The following is a 22,686-nucleotide window of genomic DNA, read 5'->3' on the forward strand; positions in this document are numbered from 1 at the left end:
AGACTAAAATGACCCAGAGTGGGCTGGGTGCGGTGGCTCACGCCTGTAATCCCAGCACTTTGGGAGGCTGAGGTGGGTGGATCACCTGAGGTCAGGAGTTCGAGATCAGCCTGGCTAACATGGTGAAACCTCATCTCTACTAAAAATACAAAATACAAAATTAGCCGGGCATGGTGGTGCATACCTGTAATCCCAGCTACTTGGGAAGCTGAGAGGCAGGAGAATCGCTTGAACCTGGGAGACGGAGGTTGCAGTGAGCTAAGATCACACCACTGCACTCCAGCCTGGGCAACCAGAGTGAAACTCCATCTCGAGAATAAATAAAAAAAAAAAAAGGGGGGGCCGGGCGCGGTGGCTCAAGCCTGTAATCCCAGCACTTTGGGAGGCCGAGACGGGCGGATCACGAGGTCAGGAGATCAAGACCATCCTGGCTAACACGGTGAAACCCCGTCTCTACTAAAAAATACAAAAAACTAGCCGGGCGAGGTGGCGGGCGCCTGTAGTCCCAGCTACACGGGAGGCTGAGGCAGGAGAATGGCGTGAACCCGGGAGGCGGAGCTTGCAGTGAGCCGAGATCCCGCCACTGCACTCCAGCCCGGGCGACAGAGCGAGACTCCCTCTCACAAAAAAAAAAAAAAAAAAAAAAAAAGACTCAGAGTGAGTAATAATGAATGAATGAGGACAGTCGAATACCCAAGGCAGATGGGTCTTAATACCCTGCCATTCTAGAAGCACAAGATGAAAAGCAACAAAGATTGAAAACACAGAAAAATGAAGGCAGAACTTCCCTCTCACAACCAAAGTTGGAGCCCAATAAAACCAGAGAATAACTAGAATCTATCTCCCGGCCAGATACAAACTAGACTTCTATTTAGGCAGATGATGATTATGATAATGATAGCAATTAAGATTCCGCAAAACTCACACAGCATATATCCAAAATATGTAAGAAACTCTTACAACCCTATAATAAAAAGACAACATAATCCAACTTTTAAAATTGAGCAAGGAATGTGAATAGCCATTTTTCCAAAGGAGATATACAAACCGCCAAAAAGCACAGGAAAAGATACTCACCATCATTAGTCATTAGGGAAATACAAATAAAAACCACCATGAGATGCCACTTCACACCCAATAAGAAGGTTATAATCAACAAGACAGACAATAACAAATGTTTTGCAAATGTGGAGAAATCGAAAATTCTCACATGTTGCTTGGTGGGACCATGAAAAGTTTGGCAGTTTCTCAAAATGTTAAACACAGAAATTTACCATATGACCCAACAATTACACTCCTATGTATTCACCCAGGGGAAATAAAAATAAATATCCACATAAAGACATATATACAAACGTTCATAGCAGCATTCTTCACAATAGTCAAAAAGGAAAGCAACTCAAACGTTCATTAACTGGTGAATCGACAGACAAAATGCAGTATATCCATATGATGGAATACTTTTTGGCAATAAGAAAGAACCAAGTAAGTACTGATACATGCTACAACATGAATACATGGATGAACCTCAAAAACCATTATGTCCAATGAAAAAAAAAAGCCAGACACAAAACAAAACATATGATTCCATTTATATGACATGTCCAGAAGAGGCAAATCTACAGAAACAGAGTAGACCAATGGTTGACTCAAGCTGGTGATGGCAATGAGGAGTGGCTGCAAATGGGCAAGGAGTTTCTTTTGGAGGTGATGGAAACCTACTGTTAGACTGTGGTAACTGGAGAGGTGAGTGGAAAATTAAAAAAAAAAAAAAAAAGATTGTGGTAATAGTCACACAATTATGTAAATATACTAAAAATCACTGAATTATAAATTTAAAATGGTATGTAAATTATATCTCAAGAAAGCTGAATAGAAAATCTTAAAAGACTTATTGTACTTACTGTACATGTAAGTGCTTGACATATATTAAACACCCCACAACTTTATGAGGTAGATACTATTATTATTTTCCCAATTTTACAATAAGAAAACTGAGGCACAAGCATAAGTAATTTGTCCAAAGTCACAATGCTAGTAAGTGACAGCAGCCAGGATTTGAACTCAAGTAGTATTACTCTACGGTGAACACACAACTAAATTAGCTAACCTCCTGCAGAGCTCACAAATAAACATTCTTGGGTAATAATTATCAGAATTAAAGCAATTATAATTATCTTACAACAGTAGTTCTCAACTCTTCCTGTACACTTGAGGAACTCAATACAGTTATGTATTTCCTAAACTCAAATTCTGATACTGTAGAGATGAGGACCAAAAATCTGCATCTTTAACAAGCGCTCCTGGTAAATCTGATGCAGATGGTCTGTGAACACCACAACAAAGACTATCCTAGAGACACAGATGGCACTTGAGATAAGATTACATCTCTTTCATTCGTTTATCTCAGAGAAAATGGTAGTAAGGATGTGTGTAGATAAATTTTTTTCAAGAAGATTTTTGACTATCTTTTTCTCCTTAAGCATTGTGGCTATGGCTTAAAGCCATGTTTTAAAACATGCCTTAGTAACATGTTGCTATTTTACAATGTTCAAGAAAAAGCCTTTAAGATAAATGAACTCAGGCCACACTTACTTTGGAATCAAAGTGGTAACATGATAGTTTTTCCATTATAAGTATTAGATAAGGAAAGTAAAAATAAGTTAGGAATTATGAACATCAGTTGTGATATCTATCTATTTGTAACTAGAAATCAATTTCAAAATGGTATTCAAGGACCAATTTCGTAAACCCGACAAACTTCTAGAGGTTAACAAGGGTCAAGAAAACAAATGCACAACACCAACAAGCCAATAACTCAGGGTAAAGTAAATAAATACAAGTCAAATTTAAAACCTTCCATTCTTTCTTAATAAGTATGTATGTGTCATGTTCTCAAATGGTTATGTTTAGACTTTGATCCATTATAAAAATAATCCATCATAGCTGGACATGGTGGTGTGCACCTGTAATACCAGCTACCTGGGAGGCTGAAGCAGGAGGATCCCTTAAGCCCAGAAGTTTGAGGCACGCCTGGGCAACATAACAAGACTCCATCACAAAAAGAAAAAAAAAAATCCATTATTTTTCATTAATTTCCAATAAAAAGCAGGCCAACTGCATATGATTATGATAAATTAACAGAGAAGAGTCTTGTAGTTGGTACTCAAACTTTTAATTTTCATTTTCAAAATGGTAATCTGAAATTTAAAATGACTGAGCTTTTCACAGAACTAAAAATGAGTATGAGATCAACAGCAGAACTATAGAAAAACAGCTGGTTAAGAGTAAAGGTCCAATCCATCTGGCCAAAAAACAGATACAAAAACAGCCCCACACAACTATCAGACCTCAATAACATTAACCTTCACAGTGCACTAGTTTAATGGTTCTCTAAATCTAACTCTAGAGATAGAAAACAAATATCCTTCAAACTAAGTAGTTCTTCCCATCTAAACCAAATACAATCACTGTAATGACAGCACCTATTTTTTTTAAGTATCTACTACGTGATTATGGTTCCAGGTACTGTACATATACTTCGCTATCTCATATCAAGCTAGTTAACCAAAAAACTATTGCTCTTCCTTCATTACTCCCAGCTAGTTATAGAACAAATTATCCCCCACAGAGAATCTGACTTATTAGTATACTGCCTGAAATGTTAACAAAACTGCAAGATTCTCCAAGAAGAAGAAAACAGGAAATGAGGTAATAGTCTTTCCATCAAAGACTTTCCCTATGAATATGAGAACACAGTAGAAAATGCTCAGAGGATTCCCCCTAAAAAATATTAAAAGCATTTAAATGAACAAACAGGTGATAAACATCCAAAATGTACTCAAAACTATAATACAAAGACAAAGATGAATATAAAACTGTTATTGCCCTCTAGGATCTAATTTTGTTGAGCAAGTGAAGAACAAAGAGGGAGTTGGGATTAGGGGTGACTAAGGTACACATAACCATTTAAAATACATTAAGCAAATACAGGTGGTGTAGGGAAAAAACATACATTTCAGAGTCACACATACCTGGCTTCCCCTCCCAATTCTACAACTTATTGTATGAGTTATCTTGGCCAAACTGGTTAACCTATTCTTGTCTCAATTACCTCACTGTAAAAGAGGGAAATATTAATTATCTTGTTAGGTTATTGGAAGAATAAAACTAGATTGGCCAGGCATGATGGCTCATGCCTGTAATCCCAGCACTTTGAGAGGCCAAGGTGGCCAGATCAAAAGGTCAGGAGTTTGAGACCAGCCTGACCAACATGGTGAAACCCCTTCTCTACTAAAAATACAAAAATTAGCCAGGCGTGGTGGTGCGCGCCTATAATTCCAGCTACTCAGGGGGCTGAGGCAGGAGAATCGCTTGAACCCAGGAGACGGACGTTGCAGTGAGCTGAGATCGTGCCACTGCACTCTAGTCTGGGCAAAAGAGCAAGATGCCATCTCAAAAAAAAAAAAGTAGATAAACTATGTAAGTACCCTATAAAGTCTCCAGCTCACAGTATATTTTCAATCAATAATTCTTTTTTTTTTTTTTTTTTTTTTTGAGACGGAGTCTCGCTCTGTCGCCCAGGCTGGAGTGCAGTGGCCGGATCTCAGCTCACTGCCAGCTCCACCTCCCGGGTTTGCGCCATTCTCCTGCCTCAGCCTCCCGAGTAGCTGGGACTACAGGCGCCCGCCACCTTGCCCGGCTAGTTTTTTGTATTTTTTTTAGTAGAGACGGGGTTTCACCGCGTTAGCCAGGATGGTCTTGATCTCCTGACCTCGTGATCCGCCCGTCTCGGCCTCCCAATCAATAATTCTTAATATCCACATTAGAACAAAAGTGTGTATAAAGCCCTATAGAAATATTCATGAAGAAATAACTAAATCTGCCTGAGGAAAACAGGAAAGAATTCACAAAAGGAGATGAAATCTGAATTGGATCCAAAAAAAGAATCTAAAACATGCCAGATAGAAGGTAGGGGGCATGAAGACGAGTTTAGATATTTACCAAAAACCTAACACCCCCAACGCAGTTTGAGGAAAGGGAGGCAAAATGTTCAGCAAAGCCTAACTAAACTAGATACCTCTGTGCAGATTTCCACTATAGGATATAGCTCTTCATGTTAAAATGATCTATTTCTGCAAAAGAATATAAGTTCAAGAAAGACAAGAATTGTTACTTATTTTTACACCCCCAACACCTGGCAGAGCACCTAGCTCAAATTAGATACTCAATGAACATATTCTGCAGAAAATACAAGCAGGTCTTTTGCTATCTAAAGCCTGAAAGGTATCTGACAGCAAAAAACAAAAACAAAAACAAAAAACACTGCTAAAACTCTAAAAATAAAATCATTGAACCAATTTAAGGAATGATAACATCTCAACAATGGGTACCAAATTCAACAGTGTAAACTCAAGAATTCACTTTCTCTCCAAATCATTCAGTGATTCCTAACCAAAGACACATAGAGTATTTGAAAACTATACTTTTCTTAACTCCATCCTCAATTTTTCCATATAATAGGCCTTTGGTGAGAATAAAGGAGTATTTGTATATGCATGCATGTTTAGGCAGGCATCACTAGCTTCAGAGAGTTCCACAGGTAACTAATTATAATGTACAAGACCACCCACACTACTCACCCCCAACTCCCCATCTATCCCCATCCTTCTTTAGAACCTCTATTCAGTCATGAGTGTGCTTTGTCAGTTCCCAGATCTAACGAAAACAGGCAGTACCACCTTGGTTACTGTGGCAAAGTATATGTCTTAAATACGTCCACAACAGTAATTCCTGTCCTACAATTCCCCTTCCCTTGAATCTGGGCCGGCTTGTAGCTCCACTGTAACCCACAGAATATTGTGGAAGTGATGCTGCAGGACAATTGAGAGTAGGTTATAAAAGGTGGTGCAACTTCTACCTTGCTAGCTTAGGCACTTGTATGTGGTATACTGAGTCACTACATAAAAAGTCTGACTACTCTCAGGCCACCAAGCTGTGAGGAAGCCAAGCCACATGAAGCCACATGTAAGCATTCCAGAAAACAACCCCAGCAGAAGTCCTAGCCAGAATCAATTGTCAGATATGTAAGTGAAGATGCTTCCAGATGTTTCCAACCCTCAACCACTGCGTCATTCCCAGCCTTTGAGTCTTTTCAGCTGAAGACCCAGACATCATGAGTGAGAGACAAACCATCTTTCCTGTGCTGTATACAGCACCCTATACATAAGTAAACCTATCTTAGAAAAAGACTCCACCTTACATTTAAAAAGGCATCATGCCAACCGGGACCACATGTTCATCTAATCAACAGAGACTACACGTACCAACCAGATAAAGACATAACCAGACACACTTTTTACTATCAGTCCTCACCAGAAGATTTGAGGGCCATAAAAAGAGCAGAACTCCACCAACTCAAGATGGCCATCTTAAGACACTGTCTGGCAGTCACTCAAGATCAGCACCCAGCATCTGCTGCCAAATGCTCTGCCCAAATCAAGAACTCTTCCTTGCAAGACACTGACAACTGTCCAGATCAGCCCAGGACACTCCTTGTCCACGACGCTCTCCTTAGACTGGTTCATTACATCTTTTCTTGTCCCCTTTTCTCTTGATGTTAAATGTTACCGTTTGATGTGGAAATTTTAATCCATAACATTTATATATTAAGTATACTACTACGTGTGGTTTACAATATTGACTGACTTGTGGATTGGTTTAGTCTATGTGCCACAGCTCTGACTACTGAGTCAACAGGTAGTACTAAGGAGAATTGCCTCCTTAAGCAACTCGATATTTCTTATTGCTTTTATGACTAAATAAGCATCAAAAGTCTGACCTTGTGGAAAGACACAAATGTGTGTGGATATGGTTATGTCTCACCTTGTGCCACTCGCAACATGTGCCCTGTCTGGATTACTGACCCACAGGATCCATGAACATAAGAAAGTGGCTGTTACACACCTCTAAATTTAGGGTGGTTTGTTACACCGCAAAAGTAACTTGACAGTTAAGACTTTTGATAGTTACTATTAATCACACAAAACGTTGACTCATCTGAAGCCTCAGAATTCCCTGTTTATCTAAAACTATTAATCACACAAAACGTCGACTCATCTGAAGCCTCAGAATTCCCTGTTTATCTAAATCAGTTACCAAGCTGACTCCTGACATTGTTTATAAATTCCACTTTACTGCTTCAGACATAGATTTTGACACTTGCACTTTCCCTCCAGTCAGTTTCACTTTATTAATCCAATATCTTCAATCTTTGCCTTCCTGAAATCTCACTGTATCTCCAATTTGCTGACCGCATCACCATGACTCCCTAACCTCCAGGATTTGGTACCCAGTGACTAGAATGGCTTACATCTATCTTTAAAAACTGACCTGAATGGCAGTTGCTGTATTATTCACAGATTGAGGAAACAAAAGAGACTCCAAGAGAGAAACAACTCTAGCTAAAGTCAAATCTAACTATATCTTTTCATAGAAGTCAGACCAATAGTCATTTACCTATGATACAAAGATAATCCAAAACAGTAAATAATGAAAGCATACTTTATATTTGCCTTTAATTTGCACTCTGTAATTTCTCACACATTAGCACCTTTTCTAAATATTTATTTTAATATTAAAATTATTTTATATTTTCCAAACAGCCACCAAATGCTAGTATGAGAAAATCAGTGCAAATAGATGGCAAAAAGGAGAACACTGCTTAGGGAGAAAATACATCAAAAATAATTCACAATCTCAATGTAATAACAAATGTCAATTATCACTTAAAAAGTTAACATTATGTAACTAGTTCTCCTGGACTAGCCAAATTAGAATCTTAAATCGATGAACAGTAATAACAGTAATAGTAAAAATAACAATGATAGCATCTAATGAAAACTAGATAGCAACTTTTATTTTCATGTTATTTCTTATAAAGACACATAATCTTTCTTTAAATGTATAAAATAAGAAAGTTAGAAACATTACTTGTAAGTCATGATGCCAAAACATTTTTCTATAACATAAAAGCTAACAATCAAAAGAAATGGAGATCAAAAAATGGCTAGATCATTGAAGAGTCAGCCGCCAATATTACTTTACAGAAATAAACAGTTTGAATAATAATGGCCTCTTCATGTTATAAAAATGACACAATTTATTCATATAAAGTTCTAATTAGTGCTCTAAATTGACCAGGTAATAAAATATGACCACGTGGGGGTAAATACCATTGTAATACTCAAAGATACTGTATCCACTGGAAAAAATATACACAATCAAAAGTCTATTTTTTTCCATCTAAAGACAGATTAAGTTATGAAGAAATTCTTTGGCTTATACAAGTTCTTAGAGATAAAATATATAATCAGCAAAAAAACATAGCTAAGTGCATAAAAACAGTGAAATGCATTTTATGGTTTCTATTTTGCCAACACAGTTACAGTTAATGAGAATTGTCATGACAAAATGATTGTTTTTATGAAAAGAAGCTTCTTTATTACTAACCAATCAAATTTCATTTTTATTACTGATGTAAAAAAGTTCAAAGCCATCATTCATTTATAGAGCATATAAAAATAAGAAAAGTGTTCAAGAATAGAGGAGAGGCTCATTTACAAAGCAACAAAAAATTAAAGCATGCATTTCTCTTACTGGCAAGGCAAATACTTCTCTTCTACATATAAATGTCTATTCCTGGATTTTCTGAATATTATAACTTCTGTCTTTGAACAAAAAAAAGAGAAGCCTGAATTTTCAATATCTCATCTGTATTTGATATCTTCAGTTCATCTGATAACTGCTTATCAAGACATTTCAAAAATGTTTGAAAAATATTAAGAAGTTTGGTGGCATTTTCTTTCAATTTTCACCAAAATATGGCAAGCTTGGGCTAACATTAATAACTCAAAAGTCTTCAAGAAAGACTGACAAATTTTATGGGGCACCCATCACCAGTTTTAAGTTAACAACTAAAAATCATGTAATTTCAGAGTATAATATGTTAATAAATCACATTAAGAAAATTAAAACTCAAATTACAGCCTATGAACTATTCCATTAACAGAAAACAAGCCTTTGAAGGGATCTTATTATCCAAGTTTTCAAAAATTTACATAACACTGCTCTTAAGAATTTAGTTTTGGCCAGGTGGGGTGGCTCACACCTGTAATCCCAGCACTTTGGGAGGCCGACGCGGGCAGATCACATAAGGTCAGCGGTTCGAGACCAGCCTGGCCAACATGGTGAAATCCCGTCTTTACTGAAAATACAAAAATTAGCGAGGTGTGGTGTTGGGTACCTATAATCCCAGCTACTTGGGAGGCTGAGGCAGGAGAACACTTGAACCTGGGAGGCAGAGGTTGCAGTGAGCTGAGATTACCCCACTGTACTTCAGCCTGGGCAACAGAGCAAGACTCCATCTCAAAAAAAAAAAAAAAAAAAAAATTAGTTTCAATCTACTCAGGAATATGGTATAATAAAGTACAGGATCCACTGCTGTCAATAAACTATAGCTTGCCTCTAGTCTGAAGTATAACCTATTTTATCACTGTTTTGCTTTACCATCTGCACCATTCAATCTCAGCTTCGTATCTCCAAAGTCATAAGCACAACTGTGTAAAATTATTCATATGACTAATATGATTTTTTTTTTAATTCTCTGAAACTTGACGGTCAGTTCAATAACTTTTTAGTAATTCCTCAGTGCCTTCCTCAATACTGGAAAATCCCCAAAATACTACGTAAAAATAACAAAACATCTTTATTTTCAAGAGCAAAAGATTTAAGGCTGGGCACGGTGGCTCACACCTGTAATCACAGCACTTTTGGGAGGCCGAGGTGGGCAGATCACCTGAGGTTGGGAGTTCGAGACCAGCCTGACCAATGTGGAGAAACCAGGCCTCTACTAAAAATACAAAATTAGCCAGGTGTGGTGGCACATCCCTGTAATCCCAGCTACTCAGGAGTATGAAGCAGGAGAATCACTTGAACCCAGAAGGCGGAGGTTGTGGTGAGCCAAGATCGTGCCATTGCACTCCAGCCTGGGCAACAAGAGCAAAACTCCATCTCAAAAAAAAGAATTTAATGCATTGTATTTTTTCAATTACCTGTTGCACCTGCCATCACTAAAATATTCTGATACATGCATGTACAAGCCTTTACCATCATTTTCTTCACTGTGAGCAATAGCATCACTTCTATATCACAAAAGCCTTTAAACCTATATTTTGTACTTCCTTTAGCCTCTGGAACTCTTCTGAATGCTTTTACAGTCCAGATTCCCCAGTACTCATGTGAGGAGAGACGGAATGAAAGCACTTTATTACCAATATAAAAACAAATTTTTAAGAACATACCCGTTTTGATCACACTTACTTTCAAGATGCTTACATATGGGTTCCATGGAACCCTGCAAAACTACTTTCCTAGCTCATACTATAAATTAATGCTACTGCTTAAATGAAGTTATTAATAAATTTAAATAATTAAGCACCCAAATGCCCACAATGAGATAAATGGAATATTCCGACCATTCTTTTTTCATCCTTTATATAGTTTACTGAGCTTCTAAATAAAGAACAGAACAGATATCATGCTTATTTCAAAAGATTAATAAATTATAGTATGATGAAACTAACTGATGTGCTTAAAATATGGCAAGGCACCAGTGGAGTAATAAATCAGAAAAGATGGTATATGACTAAAGAAAAATAAGAATACTTTGGGCATTTTCTTCTGTCCAAAATGGTAATGGGATACCAGATGTTAAGAGTTAATATCCTCAAAGGACCCCTTACTATAAGGTGAAAGGCTTTTGGGCAATAAAAGTAACAATAGAAAGTAACATGTACTGAACATTTATTATCAACCACCCTATACTAGACACTTAATATACATTGTAAAATCTATTATCCCCTTTTACAAATGAGGAAACTGAGGACTAGAAAGGCTTGTCCAAGATCACAGAACAAGAAGTAGGATTGAGCTTAGAACTCAGCTCTTACTCCAATGATCTTACTCCTAACCTTTATACTGAGTTTCAGTATTCATATCCACAAAATACCTATCTAACAAGACCAAATTGTTACTATTAGCAATTACATACATAAATCATTTAACACGGTAGCTCAAAAGCTTACTCTTATTATCAGTAACCAGCTATGGCAATTCTAATTAACAGACCACCAATATGACTTATACCAAGATTCAATTTTATAATGAAGATAAACATGGCTGAAGCATATATCTTGAAATAAATATCCTGGAATAACAACGTATTCTAGGATACATTCCTAAGTAATTTTAATAATGGCAATAACTATGTAGATGCTTCCTATTATTGAATTATACGTTATTCACAAATAACTTTTTAAAGCTTTACCAAAATTGTATCTTTAAAGTAACATATTATTATTTTCACCATTTTACAAATGAGAAATCTCAGATTTAAACAGGCAGTAATTTGCCCAAGTTCACACAGCTAGGAAGTAGCTGAATAAGAACCCAGGTTAGACTTTTCACTTCAAAATCCAAAGAAAGTGTAAAAGCAAGGTGAAGGAAGCAATCCACACTGCAGCCAATTTCCGCTGTTTAGTGCTCTACACCTCTCTCCCTTCTTTTGTGTATCTGGTGGCACTATGGAGCCCTAATACCTGGAGCCACTACTGGCACAGGGATGGGCAAGTGAGTTAGGCCTGTCCACCCAAGTATTCTACCCTTTTAGCTGCTCCAAATGTGGTCATGTAGCCCAAATGGGATTACACAATCCTCCCCTATGATATATTCATACCCAACTGACTGTAAGAACGAAATTTAAAAAAAAAAAAATGTGAGTAATGTATTGAAAAATCTTGCCATTAAAAAAAAATGAAAACTTAAATATACAGGTTATAAAATATTTTTAAACTATTTTTTAATAACATCCAGGTCCGACCAAGGACCCGCCAACATGGGCCGCGTTCGCACCAAAACCGTGAAGAAGGCGGCCCGGGTTATCATAGAGAAGTATTACACGCGCCTGGGCAACGACTTCCACATGAACAAGCGCGTGTGCGAGGAGATCGCCATTATCCCCAGCAAGAAGCTCCGCAACAAGATAGCAGGCTATGTCACCCATCTGATGAAGCGGATTCAGAGAGGCCCTATAAGAGGTATCTCCATCAAGCTACAGGAGGAGGAGAGAGAAAGGAGAGACAATTACGTTCCCGAGGTCTCAGCCCTGGATCAGGAGATAACTGAAGTAGATCCTGACACTAAGGAAATGCTGAAGCTTTTGGACTTCGGCAGTCTGTCCAACCTGCAGGTCACTCAGCCTACAGTTGGGATGAATTTCAAAACGCCTCGGGGACCTGTTTGAATTTTTTCTGCAGTGCTATATTATTTTCAATAAATCTGGGACAACAGCAAAAAAATAAATAAATAAATAACATCCAGGTCCATTTTTATCCTTCTTTTAAAATTCTAGGCCAGGCGCAGTGGCTCACACCTGTAATCCCAGAACTTTGGGAGGCTAAAGTAGGCGGATCACTTGAGGCCAGCAGTTCAAGACAAGCCTGGCCAACATGGTGAAATCCCATCTCTACTAAAAACATAAAAATTAGCTGGGCATGGTGGCAGACACCTGTAATCCCAGCTACTCAGAAGGCTGAGGCAGGAGAATCACTTGAACCCGGGAGGTAGAGGTTGCAGTGAGCCAAGATTGTGCCACTGCCCTCCAGCCTGGGTGACAAGGGCAAAACGCCATCTCAAAAAAAAAAAAAAAAAAAAATTCTAAATCCAGCACATCATCATGTAGAGAAACAACTATTCATTCAAAAAGATAACTTACCATTTCTTTCCATATTAAGCTAAAAGAAAAATTCAAAATTATCTTCCACTTTAACAAATATACAGGCCGGGCGTGGTGGCTCAAGCCTGTAATCCCAGCACTTTGGGAGGCCGAGACGCGTGGATCACGAGGTCAGGAGATCGAGACCATCCTGGCTAACACGGTGAAACCCCATCTCTACTAAAAAATACAAAAAACTAGCCGGGCGAGGTGGCGGGCGCCTGTAGTCCCAGCTACTCGGGAGGCTGAGGCAGGAGAATGGCGTGAACCCGGGAGGCGGAGCTTGCAGTGAGCCGAGATCCGGCCACTGCACTCCAGCCTGGGCAACAGAGCGAGACTCCGTCTCAAAAAAAAAAAAAAAAGAAAGAAAAAAAAAAAAACAAATATATTCCAAAACACGACAGAACAGATGCAAAAATATGTTTATGTAAGCACTGCTTACAACAGACCAAAATCACACACACATGTGATGGCTTTGGGACACATCAGCTTACCTACACTGAACACACTTCCCAAAATTCCCTTTCTACTACGTCTCCAGTTAAAGTGGGCTACAAGGGATATTCTTCGCCAGGTGCCGGGAAGAGAAGCGAGGCAATAGTCATTTTGTAGCAGACACACACTTCCTCCTAGCTTTTCTAACCCTAATCTAGGTGATGCCATAAAGGGATTCTGCTGATATAATTGAAGTCCTTACTTAGTTAGCTTTACATTAATCAAAAGGGAGAGTATCCTAAGTGGCCTGATTTCATCAGTTGAAAGCCCTTTTAAAAAGGGTCTAAGTCCTCCCTGGGATCAGACACTCCAAGCAGTACCTGTTCTTGCCAGTGCTCTCTTAGTCCTGGATCTCCCCATCCTGACTGCCTGCCTTGCATGCTTTGCACTTACTTTGCCAGCCCCCACATTAAGAGCCAATTCTTTGCATGTGTTTGTGTATGCACATGCATGTGTGTGTGTGTGGCTAAAGAGAGAAACAGATATCCTGGTACATCTGCTTCTCTGGTTGAACTGACTGATAACAACTCCCTAAATACCCATCTAAGTAATACTACATTAATAAATTTTGGCTTCTTCATTACAATGAAATACTATATAACCATTTTAAAATGATGATGTGTAATTCCATTCACAGATATGAAAAGAGATCCCAATATATGACAAAACAGGTTACAAAAAATTATGCATATTATATATTACGTCGTTTTTTTAATTCAGGGAGAGAATGAAATAGCTTTGTTCATCAAAGTTTTAATGATGAGGATGGAATTCTAAAGTCTTCATCTGGGTGGTATGATTTCAGGTAATTTTTACTTTATCTCTGGATTGTTTTCATTTTCCATAATGGCAACATATCATTATCATTATTAGGAAAAAAACTCAACAACAAACCTTTCTGATTTGACAGGAAAAAAACGTCAAGTAGACTTACATTAAATGGTTAAAATGGTGCCCAGAGTCTTAAAGGATGAACAGGAGTTATTCAAGCAAAGTGGACATCTCAGGCAAGGGGCAAGGAAAGAAGTGACAAGACATGAGGCTGTTCTACTGACAATGGGAAACAAACAAAATGTTAAAACAAGAGGAGGTTTTGTTTTTTTGTTTTTAAAGAAAATTAAAACAAACAAAAAACCCACGAGGCTTGCAGTGTATGGACTCTACTGGAAGGAAGCCAGACTGGAAGCAGAGAAATCATTTCAGACACTACTACAGTTATCTAAGCAAAAAATGACAAAGCTTTGAACTAAGGTAACAGCAGTAGAAATGGATAGAACAAGTACTATTTAGGAATAATAACTGAAAAAAGTTGGCAAGGGAAATACTGGTAGTAAGGAGGCAGAAGCAGTTCACTTAAACTGGGGAGTTCAGAGAAGACTTCTAAAAAGATATCCTTATGAATAAGGATCTCAAAGAAGTCACTTCAAGAATACCACAGAGAGATGCCAGATATCGTTAAACATTTCCAAAAGAAATACTCAGTGTTAGCTCATGTCCACAGGAAGGAAGGGTAATAAGCAAAGTGTTAGATACACTATAAATTAGAGCTCTCAATTACAAAAACAGATTCATAATTACTTAAGTTATAATAGGTCTACATAGACACATATCTCTAACCTGTACTATCAGAAACAGAATATTGATAACAGTTGCTGGATTTGAGTCACATTTGTAAGTCATTTACAAGTCAAACATAGTGTTTCTGATAAATTATTACTTTAACCACTGCTATAGTCTGAATATCCCCTCCACAACTCATGCTGAAATGGAATTGCCACTCTGACAGTATTAAGAGGTGGGATTGTTCAGAGGTGATTAGGTCATGAGGGCTCCACCCTCATGAATGGATTCATCTCTTTATCCCAAGAGTAGGTTGCTATAAAAGCAAGTTCAGCCCTCTCAGTCCCTGGCTCTTGCCCTCCCTGGCATTTTCACCTTCTGCCACAGGATAATGCAGCACAAAGGCTCGCATCAGATACTGGCACCTTGAAGCTGGAGTTCATTGCCTCCAGAAATGTGAGACTTAAATTTTTTTTCTTTATAACTTACCTAGTCTGTGGTATTCCATTATAGCAACACAAAACAGATTAAGACAGCCTCCTTATCCATAATGTAATGCCACTTCTTGACAAAATATAATCTTAAAAATTTTAACAATTACAATCATTTAAATTACTATAGTAATTCAAACAATTCAGAAATAAAGTTCCTCCACCCTCCACCAACACTCTATTTTTATTATCTCAATCGCTACTTAAAATTAGTTGAATATTCTTAACATATATAAATATACGTATGTTTATATAGATTTCATGAGTTCATACAAAATATATAACTTTTTACTTAATATAACCATAGCTTTCAAGACAATGTGTTTAACAAATACACCTCTTCATTTTCGGATCTGTAAAAATGTGACCATATCATAATTTTTGTACGTTTTTGACAAATAATAACTGTGTATATTTAGGAGGTACAACGTGGTATTTTGATCTAAAGAATAAATCAAAGAATAGAATAAATCAATCAAGCTAATTAATATGTCCATCACCACACCAACTTAAATTTTTGTGAGAATATTATAAATCTAAGCCTTTAGCAATTTTGAAATATATAATACATTATTATTAACCGTGGTCACCTTGCAGTGCAATAGATCACTAAAATTTTTTCTTCTAGTCAAACATACTTTGTTCCCTTTGATCAACATCTCCTCTTCTCCATTCCTCTTCCCCATCTCCCACCTCTGTCCCCTCAGCCTCTGGTAACCACCTTTGTATTCTGTTTCTAGGAGATCAACTTTCTTAGATTTCCCTAAAAAGATTAGATTTTAGATCACTACTTGTCTTTCTGTCTAGCTTATTTCATTTAGCATAATGTCCTCCAGATCCATCCATTCTATCACAAATGATAGGGTTTCCTTCTTTTTTAAGGCTGAATAGTATTCCATTGTATCTTATATACATTTTCTTTATCCATTCATCCACTGATAAACACCTGGGTGGCTTCCATATCTTGGCTATTGTAAATACTGCTGCAATGAACATGGGAGTGCACATACCTCTTAGACAATTTCAATCCCTTTGGATACATGACCATAAGTGGAACTGCTGGACTGGTACACAATAATTTGACATATATTGAAAATATTTCTAATTTTTCGCTATTACAAATAATGCTGCAATTAATATCATTGTATATTTCTTTAAGTACTGGTCTTTACATTTCTATCAGATAAACCCCCATAAGCAGAATTTTCAGGAGAGAGAATGTCATTTTAATAAATATTGCTACATTAAGTCCCCAAAAAGTAATACTAACTTACAGAACCAATAGTTTGAGAGTAACTGTTTTCTCCATGCCCTATTAGTACTAGAAATCATATTCACTTTTGTCCATCTGATGGGGGGGCGGGAAGATGCTATACATTTTTAGTGACACAGAACATCTTTTCATCTGTTCACTGTCCATCTATATTTCACCCTTTTGTGAAATGCCTGTTCCAATCCTTTGTCCTTGATTCTGTTGGTTTGTCTTCTTCTTATTTGTACTAACTTAAGATGTCTTTCACCAAAGTTTTTAAATTCTTTCTGCAATCAAATCTGCCAATTTTTTCTCTTATGGATTATGAATTCTTAAGTTTTGCTTAGACCTCTTCTGCTATCCAAGAATTATTAAAATAATCTATGTTTTCCCCTAATTATTTTATTACAATTTTGTTGTTTTATATTTAGATCTTTAATCTATCTGGAATTTATTCATGTGGTGTAATGACTTAGGAGTTGTTCCAACACCATTTATTGAATTATCCATCTTTCAATGCTTTCTCCTAGAGTAACAGATCACTACAAATAGCTAAGACGGCAGACAGACAAAATGCCTAGAAATTTTTAAACGTCACTACTTAAAGCAGTATCAAAAGTTTATTAAAAGACATTCATCATTTTCTCATTAAAAGAAATCACACATTAGGACACATGCAGCCAGTGAACCACTCTCAACATACACTGTGAAGTGTTTTTTTTTTTTTTTAACATAGTAGCAAACTAAATTAAATCGCTGATCTAACTATATAAGCCTGATTTTGTTTTCAATATGAATGGTAAAAATGGAAATAATCATTCCTTGAAATCTCAAGATTAGTCATTGATTTGGGTTACAAATACTTACTGAGCACAACTGACTATGAATACAATGGGGAATAAAATAAGTTTGATCCCTACTTTAAAGAAGCTTGCAATCTAGTAGGAGCTTCTCTCTTCTAGAAAATAATATTTTCAAGTGAAGAAGGAAAAAAAAGAAATGTATGTTTACACAAACGCAAAGCAGTAAAAAACATTCCAGCAAATTTTATGACACATTCTGTACTTCCCATTTCCAAAATACTATCTTATTACTTCAAATGTACCTATTTATTGTGGTGACTGTCTTCATTACTGTACTCATGTTGAAAACACTGCTAGGGAGTTATGACTAATTCTATCAGCCTGTATCTCAAAGTACCTATGTTTGGTCTCCTCACTTTCTCAACAATATTTATTCTTTCATGGCAATAAATAAGAACCTCAATAAGAGAAATCAGAAATCTATATACATCAGTCATTTTCAATGCACCGACTCTAAGGTATTTCTTTAAAGTACATGCAGATTTAAAAATATCTCAATGAATCCGCGCAGACGTGGTGGCTGGTGCCCATAATCCCAACTACTCAGGAGGCTAAGGTAGGAGAATTGCTTGAACCCGGGAAGCGGAGGTTGCAGGGAGCCACGTCGTGCCACTGCACTCCAACCTCGGTGACAAAAGAGAAACTCCGTCTCGCAAAATAAATAAATAAACAACTCCTAGAGTCTTAGCAAATGGCACTACTGTGTCGCTGGGAGAGGAAGCAAGAAGTCTGATGTTCCCTCAACAACAATAGGTAACAACTGATTAGTGACAGTCACCTTAAACTTTGGGTACCAAGACCCAGAAACTGCCCCTACTCTTAGACTGAAGCGTTCAGATGTTTGCCCCTGTGGTCACGCCCCCCACCTCAATCCCAATCCAAGGCCTCCTCCTCATACTCCAGCACCTCCCAACAGAATGGGGAGGTGGGACAAAGTACCGCCCAAGGGAAGGAGACGCGACTCCAGCTCCTGCGGAGTGACCTTGGCCAAGTGTCTCCTTAGTTTTTCCATACGTGAGATAAGGTTGGTAGTCCGTGCCTGCCTCCACCCTCCGGGCTGGGTTCAGCGTATAATGCCACAACGGTGGAGGAATGCTCCACCCTGTACCCCACGCGACTCCCCGAGACCGCGCCGCCACCTTCTGGGTCTACGGCCACCCGCGCTACCTGCAATCTGGGAGACGAAGGCTTCCGCCACTAGAGACATGTCGGCTGGGAGGCCCTGCGCCCGTGTGCCTGCCCCCCACGGGCCTCAGCGTCCTCCACCGCAAACCTGGCAACTCTCGGCAGTTAACTAGCTTAGCCCCGCCGAGGTTCAGACCCGCAAAGCCCGCTGCAGCAGCAGCGGCAGCTACAGCGACGCCCCGAAGGTTACCGCCAGGCCCGGCTAGGAACTTCCGGCGCAGCCGAAACGACACTCGAGCGCTTCCGCCGGCCCGCCCCCGCGCCGTCCTACCGGGCGCAGGCGCTGCGAGCTGCATCCCGCCAATTCCAGGCTCTGCGTAGGGTCTTCGCAGAGGGAAGCGAAGTACCCGGCTAGTCTCTCACCCAGGGGACTGGCAGGGGGATCTGGGAGATTTTTTAGCGTGCTTTCTGTAAGCCAGAGTTTTGTAAGCAAGTAACATTTGTAAACGCCCACTGGATAGTAGGCACTTATATACATATATCTACACAAACTTATATACATATATACACATATATACATATATGCACACATATACATATATACACATGTATACATATATATACATATATTCGATTTGACTTCGTCCTCTCAACAACCCATTAAAGTAATAATATCGCCATTTTACGGATAAGAATATAGGCTTAAGGAGTTTAAACCGCCTGCCCAGGCAGTCCTCTGAGGCCCAGATTCAAGGCTGCGTGAATTCCCTCTTTTCCATTATATTGCTGGGTTGATTAGTCCATGGGTACACATTGGTGTTCATTTTTTTATTTTTTCAAACATGCTTGGCAGAAAGGAGGCTTGAGCAGCACCTAAGCCAGAAGATAATTTGTGCTTCAACTACATACACCCGAAATGATGCTCAGCTTGGAGAATAAGATACTTTAGTTTCACACACTTCTCACCTTCGGGGGTGAACGGGACAGATAGAGGAGAAACTAAATACCCTGAGTGACTTTCTCTTAACCTAATAGCTTCTTAAATTACACAATTAAAGAAAAATCATATGCATTACAGATTGGTGGTATTACAAGTGGGACAGGCTTCAGAGCTGGTAACCCAAAGCCCCCTTCACTGATGAGAAACAGGTTCAGAGAGGTGAGGTAACTCGTTTTAAATCACACAGTAAATCAAAATGTCAGACAGCTTACTAGATTTTTGCAGAGGAAACCTGTATTCTAAGAATTACTGTCCACGACATTTAGAAAGCTATATTTCCATTCTTTTTATCCATAGATCTCTATTACTGTTCATTCTGCCTCCCTAACTAGTGTGTTGGTTTCCCAGAGCTGCCAGATTACCACAAACTGGTTGGCTAAACAACAGAAATTCATTCTCACAATTCTGGAGGCTAGAAGTCTGAAATCAAGGTGTCAGCAGGGCTATCTGATGTCTTGTAAGGCTCCAGAGAAGGGAGTTGCCGGCAATCTTCCATGTACCTTGCCTTGTAGATACATCACTCCAATTTCTGCCACCACATCACATGTGCCACCACATCACATGTGCATGCCACCACATCACATGTGCATGTCAATGTGTTCAGATTTCTCTCTTCTTGAGAAATAACACCAGTCATTATGTTAGGGACCCCCACTGTAATCCAGTAGGACCTTGTCTTACCATGATTTCTTTTTTTTTTTTTTTTTTTTTTTGAGACAGAGTCTTGCTCTGTCACCTAGGCTGGAGTGCGGTGGCGTGATCTCGGCCCACTGCAACCTCCACTTTCCAGGTTCAAGCGATTCTCCTGCCTCGGCCGCCCAAATAGCTGAGATTACAGGCGCGTGCCACCATGCCCGGCTAATTTTTGTATTTTTAGTAGAGACCAGGTTTCACTGTGTTGGCCAGGCTGGTTTCGAACTCCTGACCTCATGATCCACCCACCTTGGCTTCCCAAAGTGCTGGAATTACAGGCGTGAGCCACCATGCCCGGCCCCATAATATTTTTTAAGGTTAAGTCATATTTTCATTTCCCTCAGCAAAAGGAAGTTTCTTAAACTGCATTTAAATTTACCCAATAATTTACACTGACATGAACACAGCAGTGTCTTAGGAAGTAGTGTCTTCTCTATAGCTGAAATTCAGAGTTGACAAACAGCTGTGAATAGTAGAAATACAGGGAAGGTAATATTAGGTTTTTCTTGTTTGTGCAGAGAGAGGTAACACTGATGGTAATGAATACATGAGATTCAATTTCCTCCTCATCCCGTAGGTATTATTGACCAAGAGAAATGAGCTGTTCCAGATACTTTGTTATCAATCAAAAGAAAAGCTTTCTGGCCCTGTCCGTTCTCCTCACAGTGGAGAATTATGTATAACTGTAATAACGAAGAAGACATAACATCACTTTAAGTTATATTATCAATTTTGGTTTGTCGTTTTTATAAAGCTGAAGACACAATATTTTGACTACTTTTTGACAGATTTGAAGTTTAAGATTTCTCCATATCATAGGGCCTGTGTGGGAACTGAAGCCAAAGTCCCTGGAGAGTAATGAAGATTCAACTGGGGAAACCAAAATCAAACATATCCAAAGGGTAGAAGTGAGCCCCAAAATGGAAGAGACTGGAAAGAGCCAGAGACTAGACACAGATGCAAGAGAAACAGAGCAAGATTAGAGGCAAAATAGAATGTGCCCTTAAAATTTAAGTTAAGTACCCATGGCTTGGTACATGGTACATGCATGAACTGAGCTGGCTCAAAGGTACTGGTTTGGAACTGACACCAATCTTCTTTATTATGGCAAGTGCCTTAGTCCATTAGGGCTGCTCCAACAAAATATCTTAGTCTGGATAATTTATAAACAGAAATGTACTGCCCTCACTTTTGGAGGTTGGAAAGTCCACGATCAAGGCACCAGTAGATTGAGTGTCTTGGGGGTCCCAGTTCTCATAGATAGCACCTTGGACATGTCCTCACATGGCAGAAGGCAAAAGGGGGAAATAAACTCCCTTGGGCCTCTTTTATAATGACACTAATCCCATACACAAGGGCAGAGCCCTCTTGACCTAATTACCTCCTAAATTCCCCATCTCTTCTTAATACTATCACATTGGCAATTAAGTTTCAACATATGAGTTGTCGAGGGACACAAACATTCAAACCATAGCAGCATGCTTTTTAGAAAAAAAAAAAAACAGAGATGTGCTGGGGGCATTGTCTATACTCAACTCTTTCTTCATTTAAGCCAGGGAAGTAGAATCATGAGCACCATATGGATTCACTTTTTCCCCCGACTGATGGTTCTTTTGCTTCCCACACAGACACATTTAGGCTGGAAAGAATCTGTAATGTGGGAGGTCTTTATTACCAAAAATTAAGTCCAATAACATGCAGATGTCTGTATGGTGCCCACAAATAAACTGTCTTTGTAATAAATAGGCAACTGGAGAAAATATATTTACGCATCTGTATTAGAATGAATGGCAGATTTAAAACTCAAGATCTGTTTAAGATCACCACAATTGAGGGAAATACAAGAAAACAAGCCACCAGAATTTTAAAAAATGAGTTATAAAACAAAAGTGCTGGGGAATCCATATGTTACTAAAAAAATAATTACACAATTTTTAAAATAAAATATCAATGCATGGCATTAACAGTCTTGTTGCTAGCCCTAAAAAAATCACTTTCTTACAAAACTATTATAGAATATTTTCATGTCCCTAATCTAGACTTTCATGTTGCTGTATTAAATATAAGAAAATAAGCAGTTATTATGATGAATATACACTTTATTAAGATTGAAATGCTAAGATATTTTATCTACATTTTAATTTTCTCTGACAGAATGTTAATATTTTAAGGTAAATATTTTATTTTTAAAAAGGTGTCAGCAAGATAACATTTTTGTCTATGATTCCTTTAAAATTACTATTTACTTAAGAACAATATATAAATCCAGACCTTTTTATCAAATTACTCCCTCATACCCCATCAACAGAATTAACTATGGTTAAATCAATCAACCCAAATAGAGTGTTAATATAGTTAAAAACACTGAAGTAACT

The 22,686-nt window shown here is 38.3% G+C and overlaps 1 protein-coding gene across 2 annotated transcripts in view; it reads right to left on the minus strand.

Annotated features, from left to right (window-relative positions):
- MTX2 (metaxin 2) overlaps positions 1-18,920 on the minus strand; it is a 70,765-nt gene extending 51,845 nt beyond the window's left edge. The window contains exon 1 of one of the 2 annotated variants that reach the window (XM_050751807.1): positions 18,661-18,920. In XM_050751807.1, the coding sequence (XP_050607764.1) occupies positions 18,661-18,700 (40 nt within the window). In that variant the 5' untranslated portion in view covers positions 18,701-18,920. Of the gene's footprint in view, positions 1-18,432; positions 18,507-18,660 lie in introns of those variants that run through there. The other variant, XM_050751806.1, reaches the window with a different exon arrangement.
- Between the last annotated feature and the right edge of the window lie 3,766 nt (positions 18,921-22,686).

Source organism: Macaca thibetana, chromosome 12, assembly GCF_024542745.1.
Source record: "Macaca thibetana thibetana isolate TM-01 chromosome 12, ASM2454274v1, whole genome shotgun sequence".
In the NCBI taxonomy this organism is placed as follows: domain Eukaryota; kingdom Metazoa; phylum Chordata; class Mammalia; order Primates; family Cercopithecidae; genus Macaca; species Macaca thibetana.